General features: G+C 51.2%; 3 protein-coding genes across 12 annotated transcripts in view; 2 read left to right on the forward strand and 1 right to left on the reverse strand.

The window, feature by feature from the left end:
• Window positions 1-6,492, forward strand: part of LOC117708536 (short transient receptor potential channel 2) — a 10,423-nt gene extending 3,931 nt beyond the window's left edge. The window contains exons 4-13 of the mRNA XM_034502307.2: window positions 376-540; window positions 1,001-1,175; window positions 1,762-1,962; window positions 2,386-2,548; window positions 2,929-3,021; window positions 3,679-3,871; window positions 4,356-4,483; window positions 4,596-4,674; window positions 5,293-5,422; window positions 5,973-6,492. Coding sequence (XP_034358198.1) covers window positions 376-540; window positions 1,001-1,175; window positions 1,762-1,962; window positions 2,386-2,548; window positions 2,929-3,021; window positions 3,679-3,871; window positions 4,356-4,483; window positions 4,596-4,674; window positions 5,293-5,422; window positions 5,973-6,367 — 1,722 coding nt within the window. The 3' untranslated portion in view covers window positions 6,368-6,492. The remainder of the gene's footprint in view (window positions 1-375; window positions 541-1,000; window positions 1,176-1,761; window positions 1,963-2,385; window positions 2,549-2,928; window positions 3,022-3,678; window positions 3,872-4,355; window positions 4,484-4,595; window positions 4,675-5,292; window positions 5,423-5,972) is intronic.
• A 456-nt stretch (window positions 6,493-6,948) lies between these two features.
• Art5 (ADP-ribosyltransferase 5) lies at window positions 6,949-15,402 on the reverse strand. Of its 5 annotated transcripts, XM_076939151.1 has the most exons (7): window positions 12,617-12,716; window positions 12,132-12,245; window positions 9,965-10,239; window positions 9,583-9,756; window positions 7,890-8,619; window positions 7,375-7,407; window positions 6,949-7,288 (listed from the first exon to the last, which is right to left on the reverse strand). In XM_076939151.1, exons 4-7 carry the CDS (start codon window positions 9,640-9,642, stop codon window positions 7,182-7,184), a joined length of 930 nt encoding a protein of 309 aa, XP_076795266.1. In that variant the 5' UTR covers window positions 9,643-9,756; window positions 9,965-10,239; window positions 12,132-12,245; window positions 12,617-12,716; the 3' UTR covers window positions 6,949-7,181. The 5 variants fall into 5 exon arrangements, with proteins under 5 accessions (XP_076795266.1, XP_076795279.1, XP_076795271.1 ...); XM_076939164.1 differs by lacking the exons at window positions 12,132-12,245; window positions 12,617-12,716 and adding an exon at window positions 15,097-15,402 and having other exon boundaries at window positions 6,949-7,285; window positions 9,965-10,234; XM_076939156.1 differs by lacking the exons at window positions 12,132-12,245; window positions 12,617-12,716 and adding an exon at window positions 15,097-15,402 and having other exon boundaries at window positions 9,965-10,234.
• Art1 (ADP-ribosyltransferase 1) lies at window positions 11,595-21,055 on the forward strand. Of its 6 annotated transcripts, none has more exons than XM_034493880.2 (6): window positions 11,595-11,695; window positions 16,180-16,286; window positions 16,581-17,160; window positions 17,253-17,346; window positions 18,749-18,790; window positions 20,591-21,055. In XM_034493880.2, the coding sequence occupies exons 2-5, from the start codon at window positions 16,224-16,226 to the stop codon at window positions 18,783-18,785; spliced, it is 774 nt and encodes a 257-aa protein (XP_034349771.1). In that variant the 5' UTR covers window positions 11,595-11,695; window positions 16,180-16,223; the 3' UTR covers window positions 18,786-18,790; window positions 20,591-21,055. The 6 variants fall into 6 exon arrangements, with proteins under 6 accessions (XP_034349771.1, XP_034349778.1, XP_034349757.1 ...); XM_034493887.2 differs by having other exon boundaries at window positions 16,581-17,030; XM_034493866.2 differs by having other exon boundaries at window positions 16,581-17,346.
• The last annotated feature ends 101 nt before the right edge of the window (window positions 21,056-21,156 follow it).

Here is a 21,156-nt window from a genome sequence, read left to right on the forward strand (position 1 = left end):
TACTAAAGCTCTCCTGCGTGCCGTCTCCATTGACCTGGCACTCATGACAGGAGACCCATATTCCATGCCCCTTCCCTTCTCAAGATCCTTAGTCCAGACTTCTATTCTATATACCTACCGAGGCAGGGAACACTGAGAATTCTGGGACTGAGATGCCAGGACTACCCACTCCTGATTGATTTCAAGAGTGTGGGATGTAAAGAGTCTTGGAATTCATGCTGAGGCCTACTGAAATCGCTTGCCCATGGTCACATGGCAAGGAAAGCCCCTCTTCTGGATGGGCTGGCATGGAGACAAAAGGCTGCTTCATCCTCTGTGGTCGGAAGGAGGGCTCTGCCTGGTGGCCATCTCCTCTCACGGTGCATCTCTGCTTAGTTTGTAGCACACCCCATCTGCCAGCAAGTTCTGTCTTCCATCTGGTGTGGGAACCTGGCTGGCTGGCGTGGAAGTACCACCATCTGGAAGCTCTTTGTTGCCTTCCTCATCTTCCTCACCATGCCCTTCCTCTGCATCGGCTACTGGCTGGCGCCCAAGTCCCGGGTACTAAGAATAAGATGATGGATACCTTGGTTTGTGATTTGGAAGCAAGCTCCCCACTGGGAGTGTAGGGGTGGATTGGAGGCAGGGACAGGCATTACAAAAACTGCCAGAGTGTGGCAAGAGAAAGAGTAGAGAGGGCCACTCAGGTGACCCAGAGGAGCAGGTTTAGAATACTAGTGGTGATGATCTTACCTCTCAGTTTGGTTGAACACAAAATTTTCCTGTGAGATACTTCCCTCGCCCCAAAAAAGATGGGAGTATGCAATAATACCTCACACGGTTGTGAAGAAGAGAACGGAATAGAGAGGGCCTCGTGCATGCTACATTCTTCTTAGTGCATGCCTAGATGAGTGGGTGAACCTGAAAGTGCAGGCCCACATGGGAGCCAAGTGGTCTAGAGGGCTCTGAGGACAAACAACAACAGGCCTCTGTCAGCCGTGCTTTACCCTCTCCCCCGAAGCTGGGCCGTCTGCTGAAGATCCCAGTGTTGAAGTTCCTGCTGCATTCTGCCTCCTATCTGTGGTTCCTTATCTTCTTGCTGGGAGAGTCTCTGGTCATGGAGACTCAGCTGAGCACCTTCAAAGGCCGCAGCCAGAGTGTCTGGGAGACCTCACTACATATGATTTGGGTCACAGGTATGTATGTATGTATTTATTTGTGGCTAGCTACCAAGATCCTTCATGGCCAGGTCTGCCACTGGGCCCCACTAAAAGCTGGCCACACTGAGCAGGCTGATCATTTAGACACCCTGAAAATCAAGATCTTAAAACAGAGCTGGGTCCTATGGTACCGAACTGTAATCCCAACACTCAGGAAGCTAAGGCAAAAGGTCAGCACATTCAGAGCCAACCAGGGCTGCATAGCAAGACTCTCAAACAGGTGAGTGGTTTAGATGCCTCAGTGAACCAAAGCACTTGATGCCAAGCTTGACGACCTGAGTTCAATACCTTAGATGAACTTACTGGAAAGAGAACCAATTCCCACAAGCTGTCCTCTGACCTCTGCTCATGTGTGATGGCAATGCATGCAAGTGCCCGTGCATTCATGCACAAGGAGGGGGTTCTTATTTTTCTAGGAGGTCACTTTGCACTTGGATGGATTAAATCAGCTCCCCACTCCCACGGCCCTGCCATTGCAGCCTGGCTATGTCCTGGGAGGAGGAAGGGAGCCTGGCTTTCTCCTCTCCTGGCCCTTCCTGGAGACCCTCCTATCCCCTTCCAGGCTTCCTGTGGTTTGAGTGTAAGGAGGTGTGGATCGAGGGCTTGCGAAGCTACCTCCTGGACTGGTGGAACTTCCTGGACGTGGTCATCCTCTCCCTGTACTTGGCATCGTTTGCGCTGCGCCTCCTCCTGGCTGGGCTTGCCTACATGCACTGTCATGATGCCTCGGACAGCACCGCCTGCCGCTATTTCACCACAGCTGGTGAGGAGCCTGTCCTTATCGCCTTTCCCTTTGCTGTGATAAAATGCCCAGCAAAGCAGCTGCAGATAGGAAGTGTTTATTTAGGTTTGTTGTTTGAAGAGACAGTACCTCCTGGTGAGGAAGATGTGGTGGGTGCAGAAGCAGCTGGTCACAGTAGTCATTAAGCAGAGAAATGAACACGTGCTCAGGGTTCCTCTGTCTCTTTATTATAGTCAGTCCAGGAGCCCAGTCACATTCAGGGTGGGTCTAACCTCCTGAGTAAAACTTCTCTGGAAACACCTTGACCGACATATCTAGATGTGTGTTTCCTAAGTGATTATAAGTCAGTCCTGCTGGTAATGAAGATCACAGGCCCTCCAGCCCAGCCGTGAGTCTGGGGTGAGTCTTTCTTGCCTCTCAATCACCATGCCATCTACCCTGCAGAGCGAAGTGAGTGGCGCACAGAGGATCCCCAGTTCCTGGCCGAGGTGCTCTTTGCTGTCACCAGCATGCTCAGCTTCACCCGACTGGCGTATATTCTGCCAGCTCATGAATCGCTGGGCACTCTGCAGATCTCCATTGGCAAGATGATTGACGACATGATGCGGTGTGTACTCTCCCTGCCTGTGGCAACTCCTCCTCTATCTTTTGAAATCCTCAGCTCTGTGGCTCTCAGAACCCTGGGGTCTAGAGGCAGAATCTGGAAATGTAAATATGCAGGGAGGTTTACAGTTCCCAACCCAGCCACAATTACAAACCTCCAATAGCAGACAGAAACAGCCCTTGGTGTGTACCTCTGATCCCAATTCTGGGACAACTCTATGCCTCACTATTTTCCTCTTCTAGAAATTGAAGGTAAAAAAAGGCAAAATAAAATAAAAAGCCAAGAGCCAGAAAGGCCATCACCTCCCCTTCCCCAGTTCCTTTTCCCAGAGCCTGACTGTAGGGTGGAGACCCCTCTGACCTCCCACATCCTGCTCCTGCCAGGTTCATGTTCATCCTCATGATCATCCTGACGGCCTTCCTCTGTGGCCTCAACAACATCTATGTGCCCTATCAGGAATCGGAGAAGCTAGGCAAGTAAGCCGAGGCTGGCTGCCATGGGAGAGTCTTGCTTTACTCTATAAGGCCCTTATCTGTGTGGTCTGTAACAGCCTCTCACAAGCCCTTCTCTCTCCTTACCAGCCCACCCTCACTCCTAACCCCTCCCCAGAACATTCAGGCCTCGGGACAGGATCCTGTTTGTCTTGTATATCATGGTGTGCTTGCTCTCCCTCCCCCCGCCCCCCCCCCCCCCCCCCCCCGTGTTCAGTAAATATTGGTTGACCAAAAGAATAAAGGAGGGGGATGCAGGGCAGCTAAGGACACTGCTCTTGCACAGGACTCAGGTCTGGTTTCCAGCACCCAAATGGTGGCTCACAGCCATCTGTGTCTCCAATTCCAGGGGATCCAATGCTTCCTCCTACCTCTCCAGACTCCTGCACTCACGTGGAGCTCACCCACACTCAGGACACACACCTATACACAAGTAAAATAAGTTTTTAGATAAATAATCAACATTGGTACTAAGAAACTCGAGTGTCTGTATTCACAAGGTTGGCTCAAAAGGCTTCATGGACATAGAACACCTTTCTTTCTCTGTGTCTTCAGAGGAGGGGTGTGTGTCTGGGTAGAACCCAGGCTTCTCTCCCAACCCCGTCCCTGTTTTCCTCTCCCTTGTTTGGCCTGCCATGCCAGTTTCAACGAAACGTTCCAGTTTCTCTTCTGGACCATGTTCGGCATGGAAGAACACTCAGTGGTGGACATGCCTCAGTTCTTGGTGCCTGAGTTCGTGGGCCGGGCCATGTATGGCATCTTTACCATCGTCATGGTCATTGTGCTACTCAACATGCTGATTGCCATGATCACCAACTCCTTCCAGAAGATCGAGGTGCTTAACCCGAGCCAGGCTAGATGGGGAGGGGCAGGATGCAAAGACCCTGGGGGACGGATGGGGAGGGACAGGGAGCAAAGACCCCCGGGGCCTGCTCTGTTCCCACTTTTATGACTTTGGACAAACTCTCCTCTGTCAACTGCTGCTGGTATGGGCCGACTCCAAGTCTAATGCTCCCTGCACTTTTCCTTGGTGGTGGTGGCGGCAGCGGCGGTGGCAGTTTGCAGCATTGTATAAAAGTGGGAACACAAGAAGGAAGCAGATGGGTTGGCATTGTGGGCTGGAGAATAGACTGAGCACTGAGCAGTGACTGGGAATTAGAGGAGAAAGAGAATGGGAAAGGGAATGTGGGTGGTCGGTGGGGAGGAAACAAGGACAGGAGGAAAGTGGGAGGGGGAAGACGAAAGAGACGTCGCCTGAGTGAGCAGAGCAGCCCGTGACAGCTTGGACCTGGCATAGCTTCTTGCCTCCCGGTCCCCAGGATGATGCTGATGTGGAGTGGAAGTTTGCTCGCTCCAAGCTCTACCTGTCGTACTTCCGAGAGGGTCTGACGCTGCCTGTGCCCTTTAACATCCTGCCGTCCCCAAAGGCTGCCTTCTACCTCCTCAGGTGATGGCCTCATAGTTCTGGCCCTGTGCACACCCAGCCTGCCCCACTTTTCTAGGCTCTGCCCCCTCGCCCCCACTTCCACTAATATCTTCTCACCATGATAATCTCTCAGGAGAATTTTCCGGTTCATTTGCTGTGGCTCCTCCTGCTGCAAAGCCAAGAAGTCGCACTTCCCGCCAATCCCAACTTTTGTGAGTACCTTTTCAGACTGTTGTTTCCTCACCTGTATCGCCTACACCATCAGTATGTCCCCCAGAGAGCCTGCTTCCAGTGCCCATTCTGTCACACGGCCTCCATTTTCATCCTCCTGCTTCTGGCTGGATCCTCCATCCCTAGCCCACATACTGCAGCCTAAATACAACCCATGCCACCTCCATCCCAAGCCCGAGTCCCAGCATTGCGGCTGTAAGACATGCTTGGGGGATTTAGCAGCACTTAGGCAAAGCCACGAGGAATGAAAGGCTGCCAGAGGCAGCTGGGCACCCAGGGGCTCGCCTGTCTCCTGTCATCTGCACCGTAACTCAGCCTGTCTGAGCATGAGAGCTTTCCTGATTTGGACCATTGCTGCCAGTTCTACAGGGGTTTTCCTTCCCATGGCACCCCCACCTCTCAGTCTTTACCATACACTCTAGACACACTGTCCTCTCACATCTGCTGCCCCGAGTTGGCCACCATCTGTCCTGCAGGACTGCACTGTACCAGACAGGCCAGGGACAGAAAGCCTGCCTAGATTTTGCCTTTCTCCTTTATTCTTGGTCAGGGAAGAAATGGAAAGGAAGGTAGAGAATTTCCCCTGCCTTCCATTGCAGACCAACCCTGGGGCAAGGGCGGGGTCTGGGGAAGGAGAGCGTGTGTCCTACCGCCTTCGAGTCATCAAGGCTCTGGTACAGCGTTACATAGAGACTGCCCGGCGAGAGTTCGAGGAGACCCGTCGGAAAGGTCAGCGGCTCATTTGTAATGCTCCCCCTTGCTGTTCTTGGCTCACCTGGGAAGAGTGCCCAACCCAGACTCCCCTTCCATTCTCAGGTCCACTCCCGTCCTTTCTGCCCTAGAAAGGCACAGCTTACCCATCTGGCTCCTTGACTCCGTTACCCTGCCTTTATTTACATGTTGTTACATTCTTATTCCCTCATACCTGTGTGCTCAGATATTGATCTCCCGCTTTCCCCCTCCCCTTCCCATTTCTTTCTTCCTGTCTTACTAAGTTGCCCAGGCTCGTCTTGAGCCCACTTTGAAGCCTAGGCTGACTTGGACTTCTCCATGGTCTTCCCCAGTCTCCCAAATAGATGGGATCACAGGCCTGCACCACCAACCCAGCAGGCTTTCCTCCTCTGTCGCTGCCCTTCCATTAATGCCCACATTTCCTGACCCCACAGTTCTTCCAGTCCTCCTATAGCATCCAGATAGGGTGTCCCTGGTTCAGTGGGGCGGGGTGCAGACAGACAGAAGAAGTACTGAGCAGGCTTCTCTCTACCCTGATTCATCTCAGACCTGGGCAACAGACTGACAGAGCTGACCAAGACTGTGTCTCGACTGCAAAGCGAGGTGGCCAGTGTGCAGAAGACTCTGGCCACGGGAGGGACACCACGGCCTCCAGATGGTGCCAGCATCCTCAGTAGATACATCACCCGAGTGCGCAACAGCTTCCAGAACCTGGGCCCCCCTACCTCTGACACCCCAGCAGAGCTGACTATGCCTGGGATTGTGGAGACTGAAGTCTCTTTAGAAGATGGCCTTGATGCTACAGGAGAGGCTGGGACTCCGGCTTCTGGAAAGTCCAGCCCCTCCTCCTCTGCCCATGTGCTGGTACACAGGGAGCAAGAAGCAGAGGGGGCAGAGGACTTGCCCCTGGAGGAAGATCTGGAGACCAAGGGCGAGTCCTAAAGCCACAGAAGGGTCTCTTCTGTTACTAAGTGCAGCAGCCTAGCTGGGTAGAGCCAGGGTCTCACAGTAGAAGACCATGGTGCCTTTTTTTTTTTTCCTCAGTAAAATTCCTGCTTTGGAAGTCAGGTGGTAGTCTCCATCTCTTGATATCCTAAGAGCCCTTCCTTTACTCCCCCTAAAATGGATGCTGTGTGAGAAAGAAAGAAACAGTTTGCTTTGAGTTCTGGGGTTTAGAATCCTACTTTGGGATTCCTTGGGTCTTTAGTGGAAAAAGTTCTGGCCTAGGAGACTGGGGGACTGGGAGAAGGAGGCCAGGGAAGCAGGAGGCAGGCCTGAGAGTAGGAGGCCTGGGGGTGGTGCCCTTTATTGGCCTTGCATTCTCACCAGGGCTGGGTATTCATCTTTCCCCTCCCTGTGTTCACGGTGGCTGTGAGGCCCCTGTGGCTGTTAACAAGCATCAGGTACAGAGGTCACAGTGTGTGGCTAGGATGGTCAGGAAGCTAGCTTTGATCCCTCTACTTTCAAGCCTGACAAGAACGAATGACATCATGCTATAAACCAGTCATAAAAGCCCATGTCTCTACACCACAACTCTGTTTAATTGAGTAGCCATCTAGTCTTTACCTTGTGTGTCCTAGGAAGTCCCCGCCACACAGTGGGGTTCCCTCAACCCTGCCATGACCTCAGGTCTCCAACTCTGGTTGGAGAGGTGGCCCCTAGGACTGGAACCAGAGCCAAACTCCCACTTCCTGAGGCCATTCAAAGCCCCTTCTTCATAGTAAGGTCATCAGTTCCCAAGATTCCTAAGAGGCTTTCAGGGTCCAGCTCTGGAGAGCTGCAACTCCCCTGGGGCCAAGAGCAGCGTCTTCCCTGATTGCAGAGCCAAAGCCTCTGTGGAGGATGACTCTGGCTGCCCTACTGCTGGAGAAAGGAGAAAAGATGGTGAGGTGGGCAGCAGGGCCAGGGGGGAGCAAACAACTCTCAGAGCAGGCTAGAGGGTGACTTACCTCTTGAAGACACACAGGCACGCCTCTTCTCCCCTGCAACAGATAGCATAGTGAGGCCCTGGGGTGATTCACATCCCAAATGTCTTGCCTATGGCCATCCCTTTTTCAGTCTGTCTTTTCCTTCTCCTCAAAGCAGGCCCTCCTTCCCCTTCAGCTTCTCCCCAGGCAACGTTTCCAGGTTGCCTATCCATCCTTGTTCCTACCTACACAGCCATCACTCTTCCACTGCCCCTGCCTCCACAACTGAACCTGGCACTTTCCTACCTTGTCAGCCCCATCAAGCCAGAGCTTACTGAGATGGGAGGCAGTACTGCCTCCTCTCTGTTCCTTGGTCTATTAGGTACCCTTCTGAGAAGAGTCATCTGAGAATGTCCACAGATCTTGAATTCTCACAGGACCTGGTGGAACCTCAATCTCACTAACCAAGTGGTTCCTGAAGGCTCTGGGGACTGGGTCGGGATACACTGGCATCTTTCACCCACCCTGCCCTTCTCTGTCTCCCATGCATCGCTCACCACCCAAATAGGCGCAGTTAAAGTGGCTGCAGGTCTGATTATAACTCCAGAGAGTCACTATGCTCTGGGCTCCATCCTGGGAGAACCCAGTGACCAAGAAGACTTCATGTGGGGGTATCAGCACCTCACGCTCCTCAGGGAAGACAGACAAAGCCTGGATAGGAGCCCCGAAACAAGTCCTTAGATTGAAGAAGGTGGCATTACCAAACCTGCGAGCCACTCTTTCATCCACAGAGCTGGAGGCAAACTGTCCTAATCGGACAGAGTCCCCAAGCCTCTTGGGTTCAAAGTGAAGGCTGCCCACACCTCGGAACACCACCTCCCCAGCTTCCCTACTGCACCCTCCAGTGCCCCGCAGCAGCTGCAGGGCCCGGGTCAAGTAGAAATGCAGGGCCTTGAAGGGGAAGTGCCTCATGTAGAGTTCCCGAGAGCCACCTCCTGTCCGCACAGCCTGGTTCAGCTCCCAATACAAGGTGTTGGATGAGTTGGTGTAGACCATAATAGCTACTCCGTGCTGAGCTTTGAAGCCAGGAGGCAGAGCAAGTTTGTGACGCCTGTGTGCCCAGGCCTCTTGCGCTGCTTCCCAGGATTCCCGTAGCAGGGCATGGCGTGCCATCTCTTCCTTTAGCAGCAGGCCTGCTTTCTTCTCCATCTCTTCAGAGCAGCCTACATAGGCATCATCAAAGGTATCTGGAACCAGGCTCAGGGGCAGGATAGGAACAGCGTGGACCTAATGGACATAAGGGAGGTGGTGCAGAGGCCAAAACATAAGTCTAGAACACTGGGCAGAGAGTGCTTGCTGGTGGCAGATTTTCATTTCTATGCCCACATATCTGACACATGCAATTGGCAAGATCGGAAACAGGCACAAAGAACACAGGCAGTGGAGTCGGATAGCCATGAGTTTAAGCACCACCTGCTAGCTATGGGATCTGGAGCAATTCTCAGGTCAGGGCTTTCTGGACTTCACCTTCTTCACCTATGGATTAAGGATACTTCCAACCTCACAGGGTTGTGAGGAGAGCATAAGGACCACTGTGGCACAACCTAGAGGGGTTATCTCATCATTTGAGCAAGAGGAGAGTCTGGTTGGTTCTGTGTCTTCCTGGCTCTGCTATTCATATGCAGGCAATGTACAGCCAGAGTCTGATCCTTGCCCTGGTCCCCATCCCTCTCAGCTATTTCGCATCCTTGGGAAAGCCCTGCAGCTCAGTATACATCACTGTCAGTTCTAGGGTTCCTGGATCCTAGCTGCTTTAGAAGATTTTATCCCAAACTCACAGAGGGGAAGAAATTTTATTGTCCTCTGCACAACCATAGTCCAAGAGTGTAAGGGGGAGAGGAGAGGGTGAAGCCTGGTTTTCAGGGTCTGCCAGGGCCTACAGCTGCACACCGGTGTGCCTGCATTGAACCTGTGGTGTGAAGTGGGAAGGAGAAAGTTGGAGGCAATCCCTATTGAGGGGTAGCATGGAAGGAGATTTCACACCGGAATCCAGGAGTACAGGGAGGTGGCATTCTGGGAGAGAGATCTGGCACTTGGGCTCCCTAACAGAATCAAAGTTCCTGAGAAGAGGACTGGGAGGAGGGAAGCGACTCCTGGGGGTGGTTTCCTTTATCATTCCTCCACTACCACCACTTGTCAGCCTCTGACCCACACCTGACTTTGTTGGCAAAGGATAGTCCCTAGAGTTACCTTCCAGAGAGTGTGCAAGCCAAGGCAGCCGAGGACCATTAGCAGATCCTCCAGAATCATCCTCAGAGGAGTCCCAAGAAGACAGAATCCTGATGATGATGATGATGAAGCCAGTGGAGGGGGGTGCTGGTTTGGATGGGCTCCAGGACCTTCCTTCTTCAGCCTGAGAGGGTCCTTAGTGAAGGACTGGAACTCAGAAAGGATGAGGGGCGGGGCCTAGGGCAAGTCTAAGGATGGGCAGAGCTTCGGATTTTACTGTCCCCATGTCTATGACTACAAGATGGCCCCACACCCAGGGTCTCTAGGACTTCTTTTCGATGGTATAGGTGAGACATTTATAAGGCTCTGCTTGAAGAGGGACGAGGCGGGGATGAGAACCTACCTGGTGGAGCTAGAGGCAGAGAGCAGCCCGGGGCTATGGTCCTTTGCTGCAGACAGGAGCTGAAGGGAACTGAAGTGCCGGCGCTGCGCGCGGATCCGGGACAGACAGCTGAACAAAGTCCCCGGGGCTAACTATAGCCCCTGGACTGGTAACCCGACACCTATCTTCCCCAACAACAGACAGGGGCGTGGGAGCTGAACTGGCAGAGTCCTTGGGTGGTTGAGGGGCGAGACTCTCCTTCGTTTGGATGATAGGTTCTTTCTGTAAGATCTGGGCTAGGTCAAGGTTGGGGGAGGGACTTGTGAGACTTAGCCTCTTCTCCGGTGGCCCCAGACCGGGCCAGGGCCCTCAGACCACCCCACGAAGAGTCGCTCCTATGTGAGGGTACATCACACTAGTTAAGTCACCCAATCTGTCTTATTTGCATACAATTTGCATGTGACACACACATGTGTGCACCAGCAGCAAACTTCCACCCTCACCTCCCCACTTCCTTCCCTACTCTTAACCCTCTGTGTCCCTACCCTGGTCTGTAAGCTTGGGATAGAAGGGAGTGCTTGACTGTCTGTGCTTAAGTGTTCAGGAACAGCCCCACCCCCAGCCCCTCACACCTTCCCTTTCTGGACTGGCTCAGGTGACCCCATGTTTGTAAACACAGCTTTCTCTCACAGCTCCATTGGACTTGACTATAAATAACCTAGCTCTGAGTTTCAGATGCCCAGTTGGATGTAACGGGAGAAGGAACCGGCTTATGGGAAGGTGAAGGAGGGATGTTCTCAACGTCAAGGGTTAGAGATGCCTCCTGTTGGGCCAGCGTAAGCATAGGATAGTCCAGCTCATGAATTTACCCATCACCATCCCTTTACCACCTCATATTGTCAGCCAAATAAAGTTTCCTTCACCTAAAAACCTTTTTTTTCTCCTCCAATCCTTCCTGAAAGCTAAAGAGGAAAGCTATGCCCAGCAGTAATCCCTTTCTTCCCCACTGGCCCCATCCTCCCTCTCTGGGAGAAATTCACGTACTTATAGTTTCCAAGACAGCAGATGCTGTGTGGGGACAGCCTTGGGCTTGGGGATTTTCTTACATCCTAGCACCCGGAACCCCAAGAAATGGAGTCAAATCTGGTCATGGTCAGGGATCCTGAGAGGGGCAGAGTCCTCCCAGGTCACACAGTGAGTCAGAGATCCAGCAAGAAGCTGGGTTCTTTAGAGAGGAACAGAGTTTGACATGGTGGTACGTGCCTATAATCCCAGCAATCGGGAGGGAAGCCGAGACAAAAGGATTGCTTCAAGTTCACGGTCAGCCTGGACTTTGTGAAAGAAAGTAATAAAACAACAACAATAACAACCACCACCACAACAGAACAAAATGAAAGGAGAGATGTGTGGATTGGGGTGCATGAAGTGGGGTGATCAGAGTCCAGAGCCAAGCCTGGTGAGAGGGCTGCAGTCCTATCCCCTCAACACCCCCAATATCACCCTCAACACCTCTGTATTCGGCAGCTCTTATTGTTTTGGGAAGAACATTGGCCCAGGTCACACTGGGGTGAGGCTAGTGTTCCCGAACCTTGACAAGGAGACAGCTTGAAATAGACAGCGTGTCACATTTCTGAGCAGCTGTGTGGGGAAAGCAGGAGGGGCAGGGGATAGACAGTATAAAGGAGAAAGCTGCCCTCCTGTCTGTCTACCACAGGAGACCAGATCAGCTTTGCCCACCATGGAGAAGGCTAGGTAAGGCCAGAAGGCTACCTCACTTCCTCACATAGGGAATAGGAATGGAACTTTTTGATATAAAATCTATGGTATTAATAAAATTTTAGGGATCCTTGGATCCTAGGAAAGTTTGGGATTTTTGAGGAGAGACTTGGGGTCATATTCCCAGAAGGAACTGTTGAGTGAGGACCTGAAAGAGAGGAAAACTAAGGGCTGTGGGTCAGAGAATAGGGGAAATGCAGCTCCCTTGCTTGTGAAAAGGGATTTTTAAGCTGGATTCAGCTCTCTTGTGCCAGAGACTGAGTTAGAGGCTAGCCTGGGATACCTAACAAGAGTCTGTCTCAATAAAATAAAATAAAAATAGAAATAAAATAGTGAGGGGAATTCCTGGTGTTCCAGACCAACCCCTGTATGTTTCCCCCAGCAGGGTCACCAAGGAAAGTGATCTACTTACTCTGAGGTGCCGTCTTATTGGCAATGCTCAGAATGCCTCGGAGCCTTGTTTACCAGAGACTGGGGCGAGGGGAGTCCTTCCAGCACAGACAGAATGAAAATAAGGTGCATCTGACTGTAGAAATGAGAGTATGTGGTGGACACAGGCAGGCTTTAGTGAGGCTTCAGTTCTCTAATGGAAGGCAGCCAGCACTGACAGACAGGGTGCGCTGTCTGGACAAGGGCAGAGGCAGGCTTCCACTGATTTTCCAGGATTACTGGCTGGGGTCATCATCTTGCCTGAAGGACAGGGAGGGCTCAGTAGCTGAGGCTGTGGGACCTGGAGCTGTGCTGCGCGCAGCGCTCAAGCTGCTCTAAAACCTCTGAGAGTGGAGAGCAGAAGCCCTGGCTAAGGAGGTGATTGACATATCTGCCTTCAGGTGATAGAACCTGACCCAAAAGGGAATACATGGGTGCCAGTCTTTCTATCCCCACCCAGTCACCTACTGTGCATCTGCAGGTCCACGTGAAGCTGGGGTGTTTGTGTAGATTTTATTTCCTTAACGAGACTCTCAGCAACACTCCAGTGACTTTGCCTAGTCCTGCCCCAGCCCTGGGGATTATTGCTGGTTCCACACAGGCCAGGGTTTGGGGGGAGGGATGATCAGGAGAGTCAGCACAGAGTGATGTAGAGCCCAAAGGATTCTGGGGTCTTTCTGAAACAGGTGAGCACTTTAAGCTTGTATGAATGGGAGGCCAGAAGGATAGCTAAGGGCAGGGAAACAGTAGATTCCCTCTGGAACTTTGTTTGTACTGTAGGCACCAAGAAGCAGGGGGAAAAAAAACAGTCCCAGGGGGCAGGATCACTGAGCAGATCAAGGAGCAGAATAAGGTGAGGCTGCCATGAGGTGCAGAGGGACGTTTTACTTCATTTTGCTGCTTTGTTTTGAGACAGGGTCTGGGGGACAAGCCTGGAACTCACTGATCCTCCTTCCCTCATGAATCCTGGGGTCTCAGGCCTGTGTTACCACGTGTGACTTCTAGGCGGTATTAGGAATCAAGCCCAGGGACTTGTGCAGGATAGATAGGCAAGGCCTCACTGCTTTTTGTTTTTGTTTGTTTGTTTTGGTTGTTTTTTGGAAACAGAGTTTCTCTATGTAACTCTGGCTGTTCTAGAACTTTTTTCTGTAGACCAGGCTGGCCTTGAACTTATAGAGATCCTCCTGTCTCTGCCTCTGAGCATTGGCATTAAAGGTATGATGCACCTTAGAGGCATTTATTTATTTATTTATTTATTTATTTATAGATTTTAAAATGATAATGTGTGTGTGTATGAGAGAGAGAGAGAGAGAGAGAGAGAGAGAGAGAGAGAGAGAGAGAGAGAGTGAGTTTATGTACAGTGCACATGTGCAGGAGTCCTTGGAGGCCAAAGAGGGCATTAGATCACCTGGAACATGAGATAAAGGGAGCCTGTGGTGTGGGACCTGAACCTGGGACCTCTGCAAGAACAGTGTCTTGAACCTCTGAGCCATCTCTCTCCCACTAGCACCCACAGCACCTTTTAAGATATACTATCATCTTCTCTCGTAATTCTCATTTCTGCATTTTTCTCAGTATTTTGAGCTATTTTTCAGTCAGTTTTGGCACAGAAATTTCTTTAAGATTCTATTTTTAATTACATGTATATTTGCGTGTCTATATGTGGTTAAGTGCACCCGAGGACAGGATTCACTAAGGCGTCATCATCAGACGTCCTACGGCCAGAGTTCCAGGCAGGCATGAGCCACCTGGTGTGGGTGCTGGAAACTCAGCTCATGCCTTGTACAAGAGCAGTCCATCCTTTTAACCACTAAGCCTCCCCATTCCCACACGGAAGGTTTTAAGCAGGTAAGCATGGTAACCAGGGCTGTGCTTCAGAAGCCTCGCTCTCCCCACACCATGGTGAGTGTTCTAGCAGGGCAGAAAAGAGGCAGGCAGATCATCTAAGGAGGAGGCAGACAAAAATAAGCAGGGCACGGATGTGGGCCTGGACAAATAGGGGAAGGAGACTCCAAGAAGCAGCTTGGACCCGACATGAGCTGGCAACTGCAGTCATGAGTGCTGAATGATTGAATGGATAGGTACCACGTGACCATCCTGAGAGTCTAGGGTACCACATGAGTAGCTTCTGCTGGCATGCTCACTGGAGCTAGGCTAAGCTGGGTTAAGGCTAAAAGCTAATACTCAGGGTTTCTCACTGAGCCAACAGGCTGGAAGCAAAGAACCTCATAAGCCCCCCTCCCCACCACCAGCCTCTTTGGTAAGCTTAGGCTTACCCTCCAGTTTCTCTTGGTTCCTCTGGCTCATCCTCCCTGGGGAATCTCACCTCTGCCTGACTTTAACATCGATGATGCAAATTGCTTATTTTGGTTTTTGAGATAGGGTCTCATGATGTCCCAGGATGGCCCTCGGCCTACCATCCCCCTGCCTTGGCCTTACACCACAGGTGTGCACCACCATGTCTACCCTTTCTCTGAATCACATCCATCTCAGTCTCCTGAGCCTCTCTGTGCCAGGTACTAAGCACCGGATAGATGGCAACAAAGTGCACAAGGAAACTTTCAGAGCAGTGATGGCAGCAGCAGCAGCACATATTTCCAGATCACTTACGTGAACGTTAGAAAGACATCAGTAGGCTAGGCCGGGCACACCTGTGATCTCCGCACTCAGGAGGCAGAGGCAGGAGAATCAGAATCTCAAGGTCATCTCAGCCATTCAGTAAATTTGAAGCTAGCCTAGGTGGCATGAGACCCTGCCTCAAAAATTAAACCAAACCAACCAAGCAAGACAAGAAAACGATCTGGGAAAACAGTAATTAGCATTGACAACGGAGGGACAAGAGCATCTTCTTTCACTAGTGGTGAGGGGGCAAACTGGTTCCTTTTTTAACCATAGTTTGGCAGGGCCTATTATTATAAAAAATCTCACCCCTGTGGGGTGGTGCACACCTGTAATCCCAGCATGCAGCAGGAGGAAGCTGTTAAATCACTGGAACTGTAGTTGCACACATTGTAACCGATAAGCTCAGGGGAGCCGGCCTGGAACACAGAGGGAGGTTTGGCCTGAAATGCAGGGTCAGATCCTGCCTCAAAACATTATGAAAAAAAAATCCATGTGCCCATTCAATGGTTTAACTATACCACGAAACACACCACGAGGCCATCATAACAGGCAAGGGAGCTGTGAGGGGGCTACTTGAGATGAGACCCCTGATACATAGTTTCTCAAGGGGATATATTTAGAGGGAGTGTAAATTAAGCATTTTTTCTTTGAGAAAAAAAAGAGTCAATAAATCCAAAACATTTGAACACTGTGTGTGTGTGTGTGTGTGTGTGTGTGTGTGTGTGTGTGTGTGTGTTAAATTTACTACATTGTTCAGAGCTCAGTAACAGAATGCTCATCTAGAATACACCAGGCTCTGGGTTTGACCCCCAACACTGCAAAGAAACTGTTAATTATACTGTTCAAATATTTTCTGAGAAAGGCACTGAAAGACACCATCGTCACTGGCCATCTCGTGCCATGGGCAGGAGGGTGTAAGGCTGGAGTGGGGTGGTCAGTCCACACCCACCTTCCTACAGCCAGCATTACTTTGCACTACTTTGTAATAACATACATCTGTCTTACTGTATAGGAAAAGAAGCAGGTAGTTCAAATCCATTATACCTGCTTTTAAGAGGTGGAAGCAGCAGCGGGAGGAGGGGGGAGGCAGGGGATGGGGAGCCAGTCAAAGACAATGACTGGCCCAGTAAGTAGCCAGTTTCAGGCAGCATGGGTATATAAAACCCTTTTAAAAACAAAAACAAACCAATGTGGACAGACAGACAGACAGACAGACAGGGGACATCGTTTAGTACTAGTTTAGAGATGGCTATTCCAGTTCTGACCCAAGGATGAGTCACTGTGGGTCAGTGTGACTACCCTCAGGGGTGCCAGAGGCTGTAGCTCCTCCATCCCTCTGTCCAAATGGCAGACAGTAAGTGTCAGATAATGTTAACTAAAGAGTAGAGATTAACTTCCCAATTTTCCAGATGAGGAAAAAAGAGACAGCAGCTTGCCCAAGGTTACCTCCAACATGAAGATTCCTGCTATGATGTCGCTCCTACTGGTGTCTGTGGGTCTCAGGGATGGAGTTCAGGTATGGTCATCCTTCACCAGCGGCCGGCTTCTAAATCCTGGGAAGAGGAGCAGAGGATATGTCCAACATTTCCCTGGGGACCCTTCTGTCTCTCTGAGGGACCTGCTGAAACCCTCGTCTTGGGGAGCTTGCAACTGATGTCCCCAATCCCCTTTCCCCTCCAGATGTATATGGGAACCTTCTTGCCTTTCTCTGTAGACAGGCCCCTGTCTCAGAGCAGGGGAAAGCTGGATGACGGGGTTCTCATTTTCCTAGGGACTGCCCTCTCAGTCCTTGATGCTCCCTTACCCTCAGGTTCAAAGTTACTCCATCTCACAACTAGACATCTTTTCTCAAGAAACACCCCTGGACATGGCCCCAGCGTCCTTTGATGACCAGTATGCTGGCTGTCTGGCAGACATGACAGCGGCACTGCCAGATCTCAACCACTCGGAGTTCCAGGCCAACAAAGTATACGCGGATGGCTGGACTCTGGCCAACATCCAGTGGCAGGAGCGCAGGACCTGGGGGTCTGTGTGGGGCTCCTTGCCTCCACCACCGCCGGGCTTCCGGGATGAGCACGGGGTGGCGCTACTTGCCTACACCGCCAACAGTCCCCTGCACAAGGAGTTCAATGCGGCAGTGCGCGAGGCGGGCCGCTCCCGGGCCCACTACCTCCACCACTTCTCCTTCAAGACCCTCCACTTCCTGCTTACCGAGGCCCTGCAACTGCTCCGGAGCCACCGATCTCGCGGGTGCCGGCAGGTGTACAGGGGGGTGCATGGCCTGCGCTTCCGGCCAGCGGGGCCTGGCGCCACCGTTAGGCTGGGGGGCTTTGCTTCCGCGTCCCTCAAGAACGTTGCCGCCCAACAATTTGGCGAGGACACCTTCTTTGGTATCTGGACCTGCCTCGGGGCTCCCATCAGGGGCTACTCCTTTTTCCCTGAAGAGGAAGAGGTGCTGATCCCCCCTTTCGAAACTTTCCAGGTGATCAACACCAGCCGACCCGCCCAGGGTCCCGCACGCATCTACCTCCGCGCTCTGGGCAAAAGCAGTACATACAACTGCGAATACATCAAAGGTGAGGCGCAAACCAGGCCAAAGCTAGGCCAGCCCCACAAAGATGGGCTTTCAGCATCTGCCAGGAGCTTTGACAAATTCAAGCCCCAGCTCCCACCCCCAGCGAAAGGAGTCATACATAAGTAATAAAAGCAATGACCACAAGCCTGGGGTGGCTCACACCTGCAATCCCAGCACTGAGCAGGCTGAGGCTATGCTTGATTCCCAGGCAAAAAAAGTGATGGAGGAGAGGCAGCCAGGGCCTTTGATAGGCACACTTGAATCAGGCTGTTGTTCCAGCTGGAGACTGGGAAGGAATTAATTTCTAGTCACAGTAGTGACACTAAGTCATTTGTTGGCAGAGCCAAGTGAAAAGGATACCTCTAGATGGCCTCATAGATTGCCATGCGAGCCTGGCTTCTTCAGTTCAGTCTCCAACACCCATATAAAGACAGAAGGAGAGAACCAACTCCACTGGATTGTCTCTGACCTCCACAAACCCGAGGAAACACCTGTTTCCCCTACCTCACACATACTAATAATAAATAAAACAAACTTTTTTTTTTTTTTTTTTTTTTTTTTTTTTTTGGTTTTTTGAGACAGGGTTTCTTTGTGTAGCCCTGGCTGTCCTGGAACTCACTCTGTAGACCAGGCTGGCCTCGAACTCAGAAATCCGCCTGCCTCTGCCTCCCAAGTGCTGGGATTAAAGGCGTGAGCCACCATCACCCAGCTAAAACAAACTTTAAGAAAAAGAATTGAGTAAAACTCTTGACCTCAGCTTTTGATAGGACAATTTTACCAGACAGAATGGTAGCTATATACAGTAGCCTGTGCTGGGCAGGCCTGGGGCAAGGGAGATAGCAGGTGGGGAGTGTGCCAGTTTAACCGTGCCAGCCTATGGTCATTAGCATGTCAGCTGTGCCTCCTCCCAAGTTAGAGGAGCAACAATGAGGAGGCCTGTTCTTAACCCCTGGTGGGCTGTGGGCTACTGCTCCTGGCTATGCGAGGCCTGACTTTCAAAGTTAAGAGGCAGACAGTTGGCCTACATGCCACAGCTCACACGTGAGAGGAGGTCCAGTGTGGCTCAGTTCCCACCTTGACTAACATCGTGAGCCATGAGGAAGGCAGGCCAAGAATGTAAACCAGTCCCCCTACCTAGGACAGGGCATAGGAAAGTGAGCTGGGGGTGTGGTGAGTAGGCAGTTATAGGCCAGAGACCAGGAGTGGGTCAGAAAGAGCTCCTGGCTTACATGGCTGCCTCCCTTCTGTCTTTGGCTCAGGTTAAGTGAATATGGTCTAGGGAGATCCTTGCTATGGCAGCAGAATTACGGAGAATGAAGGTTTGCTCACCAGCCCTCAGGGGTCCTTTCCAACCAGAGGGCTACTGATTCTTCAGAAGCATTGATTCTTCTTTCTTCTTTCAGAAAAGAAATGCAGGTCTGGGCCCTGCTGGCTGGATAGCTCAGGTAAGAGAGGAAGACATTTTGATCAGGCTGTCCTGAGGTTGGACCCTCCCTCGCTAGATTGCCCTCTTATTGATTGATTGATTGGTTTTTTTGAAACAGGGTTTCTAAGTGTAGCCCTAGCTGCTCTGGAATTCACTCTGTAGACCAGGCTGGCCTCTCACTCAAGAGATTCATTCACCTGCCTCTGTCTCCCCAGTGCTGAGATTAAAGGCGTGCGCCACCACTGCAGGGCCTATTGCTCTCTTAGTCTTATAAACCCACCTCCTTGTGTAAGAAGAGATCTCTCTCAGTGAGACAGCGGTAGGCGTTACTAACCTTCATTGAGGATGTGTATGTGTGTAACTGTCTCTTCAGCATCTCTGCCTCTCAGAGGAGGGCCACTGTCAGCCCCGCCTTCAGGCTGCTTAGAGGAGACTACAACAGAAGCTGCTCCCCGACAGAGTTCTCCCCTGGGACATTTTCTTCAGTTGCAGAACTCAGTGTCCCTGCTGTCGTCCTCAGGGCTCCCTTTGACCTGCTTTCCAAGGTCAAGGCCAATCCTCGGATGCTGTCTGACTGTACTCTAGTCTGGCCTAACTTTTCTTTTCCTGTGCCTCAGTTTCCTAGTTTGTAATCAGAAAGTCGGATCAAAGGATACCTACATCTCTTTCATCTGAGTCTTCTCTTGTACATCTGCTGTGCCAGGGCCTATGTGGGCCACCACTTATTTACGTGGGAATAGGCTTCTTCTAGAGAAGAATTAACAGCCCCCCTCCCCTGCCCAGCTCTCAACCACACTTCCTACTCTGTCCTCAATGCTTGCTCCCTCTAGGATCTGTAACCCGTGGGCAGGAAGATACTCAACCTCTGTTCTTTCCACTTTCCTGGACAAAATAATCCTTGGGGTTCCAGGCATTTACACCATGAATCCTCAGCACAGTCCAATGGCACTGGCTTAGTTTATTTTTCAGACAACGTTTCTCTGTGCTGCCCTGGCTGTCCTGGAACAGGCTCTGTAGATCAGGCTAGCTTCAAACTCAGAGATTTATCTGCTTCTACCTCTGGAGTGCTGGGATTGAAGGCTTGCACTATCTTGCCCAATATCAGCCACTTCTACAGAAGATGGAAAGTAGCAACCTATCCTTCAGTACACAGCTAGTGAGGAATCATGTCTATAGCCTGGCTGCAGAACTGTGATCTGCCCACCATGACAGTTTCTACCTCTGCCACATAGTCCTCTAGTGATAAAACCTAGAATACTATCTTCATGTAGTTAATGGAGGCCAGAGACATAGTCAAGGTGGCATAGTGACCAGAAGCTGGGTCTCCAACTTCAAACCAGACCCTTTATTTTAGTTTTAGAATAGGGGAATTTCCTATGTAGCCCAGGTTATCCTAGAACTCATGTGCAGTTCAGGTTGGCCTCATATGGACCATTCTCTTGCCTTAGCCTTCTGAGTGCTAGGACCCTGGGCAAGCAAACTGCTGTATCCTGCTTGGGCCTCTACATTCAGATGTAGCATAATTTGGGACATTGGGAAAGTTAAGAGTTTTTGCCTCCACAGTCCCACCAGGATGTCATGTGCCCAGGGCATGAATGGAGAAGCCAGATTCAGCATCAGCAGATCTCTCTGAGATCAGCGGACACACTGTAGTGTTGTGTCCCCTTGTGTCTGCAGATGGCAGGGTTTAGAGTGACTGGCTTCCCCTGTCTCTCATTGTACTTTGAGTTTGAGTCTTTCCAGCTCACTGTGTCAGTCTCTTTGTCCTTCCTCTTCACATCCTCACATGGCTCCTAAATCTCTCTTTTTCCTTACATAGCCCCAGGCTCCCTCTCTGTCTCCTGGTCTCTTCTGCTGCTGCTCTGGTTCCTTTTGCTGAGGGCCCTTCCAGAGAATCCAGGGCCCCAGTGACCAACCCGATGTTGACCGCCTTGACTGAAGAATGTTGGTCAACTCGTGCCTTAAGTATAGCAGGATCCTGGTGAATCAGTCCATCTACAGGGAACTCTGGGGCCTTCTATGGCAATTTCCAGATATATTGATGGAGGCACAGAAGAGAATTTGGAGACTGAACCTCATCCAGGGCTGTAGGAATGGGACTGAGGACAAGCAGAGGACTCAAGGACAGGCAGAGACTCAACTTGGAGCCAGGAGACTTCAACTCATCATAGGTGATGATGGGGGAGCACACATAGCCATGGGCCAAGCTTAGGTCACATAAAGGTGCCTATCATAAAGGTATGAGTGGTACTTCCAGGCTAATAAATGTGATTTTTAAAAGAGATGTAATTTTTGCGTTGATCTGTGAATCCTGAGAGTCCTACCTATGAAGACCAACTCTATCCCCAACTTCTTTTTATTGGCCCCAATAAGAAGACAAGGTAT

The sequence above is a fragment of the Arvicanthis niloticus genome, chromosome 1 (assembly GCF_011762505.2).
Source record: "Arvicanthis niloticus isolate mArvNil1 chromosome 1, mArvNil1.pat.X, whole genome shotgun sequence".
NCBI lineage: Eukaryota > Metazoa > Chordata > Mammalia > Rodentia > Muridae > Arvicanthis > Arvicanthis niloticus.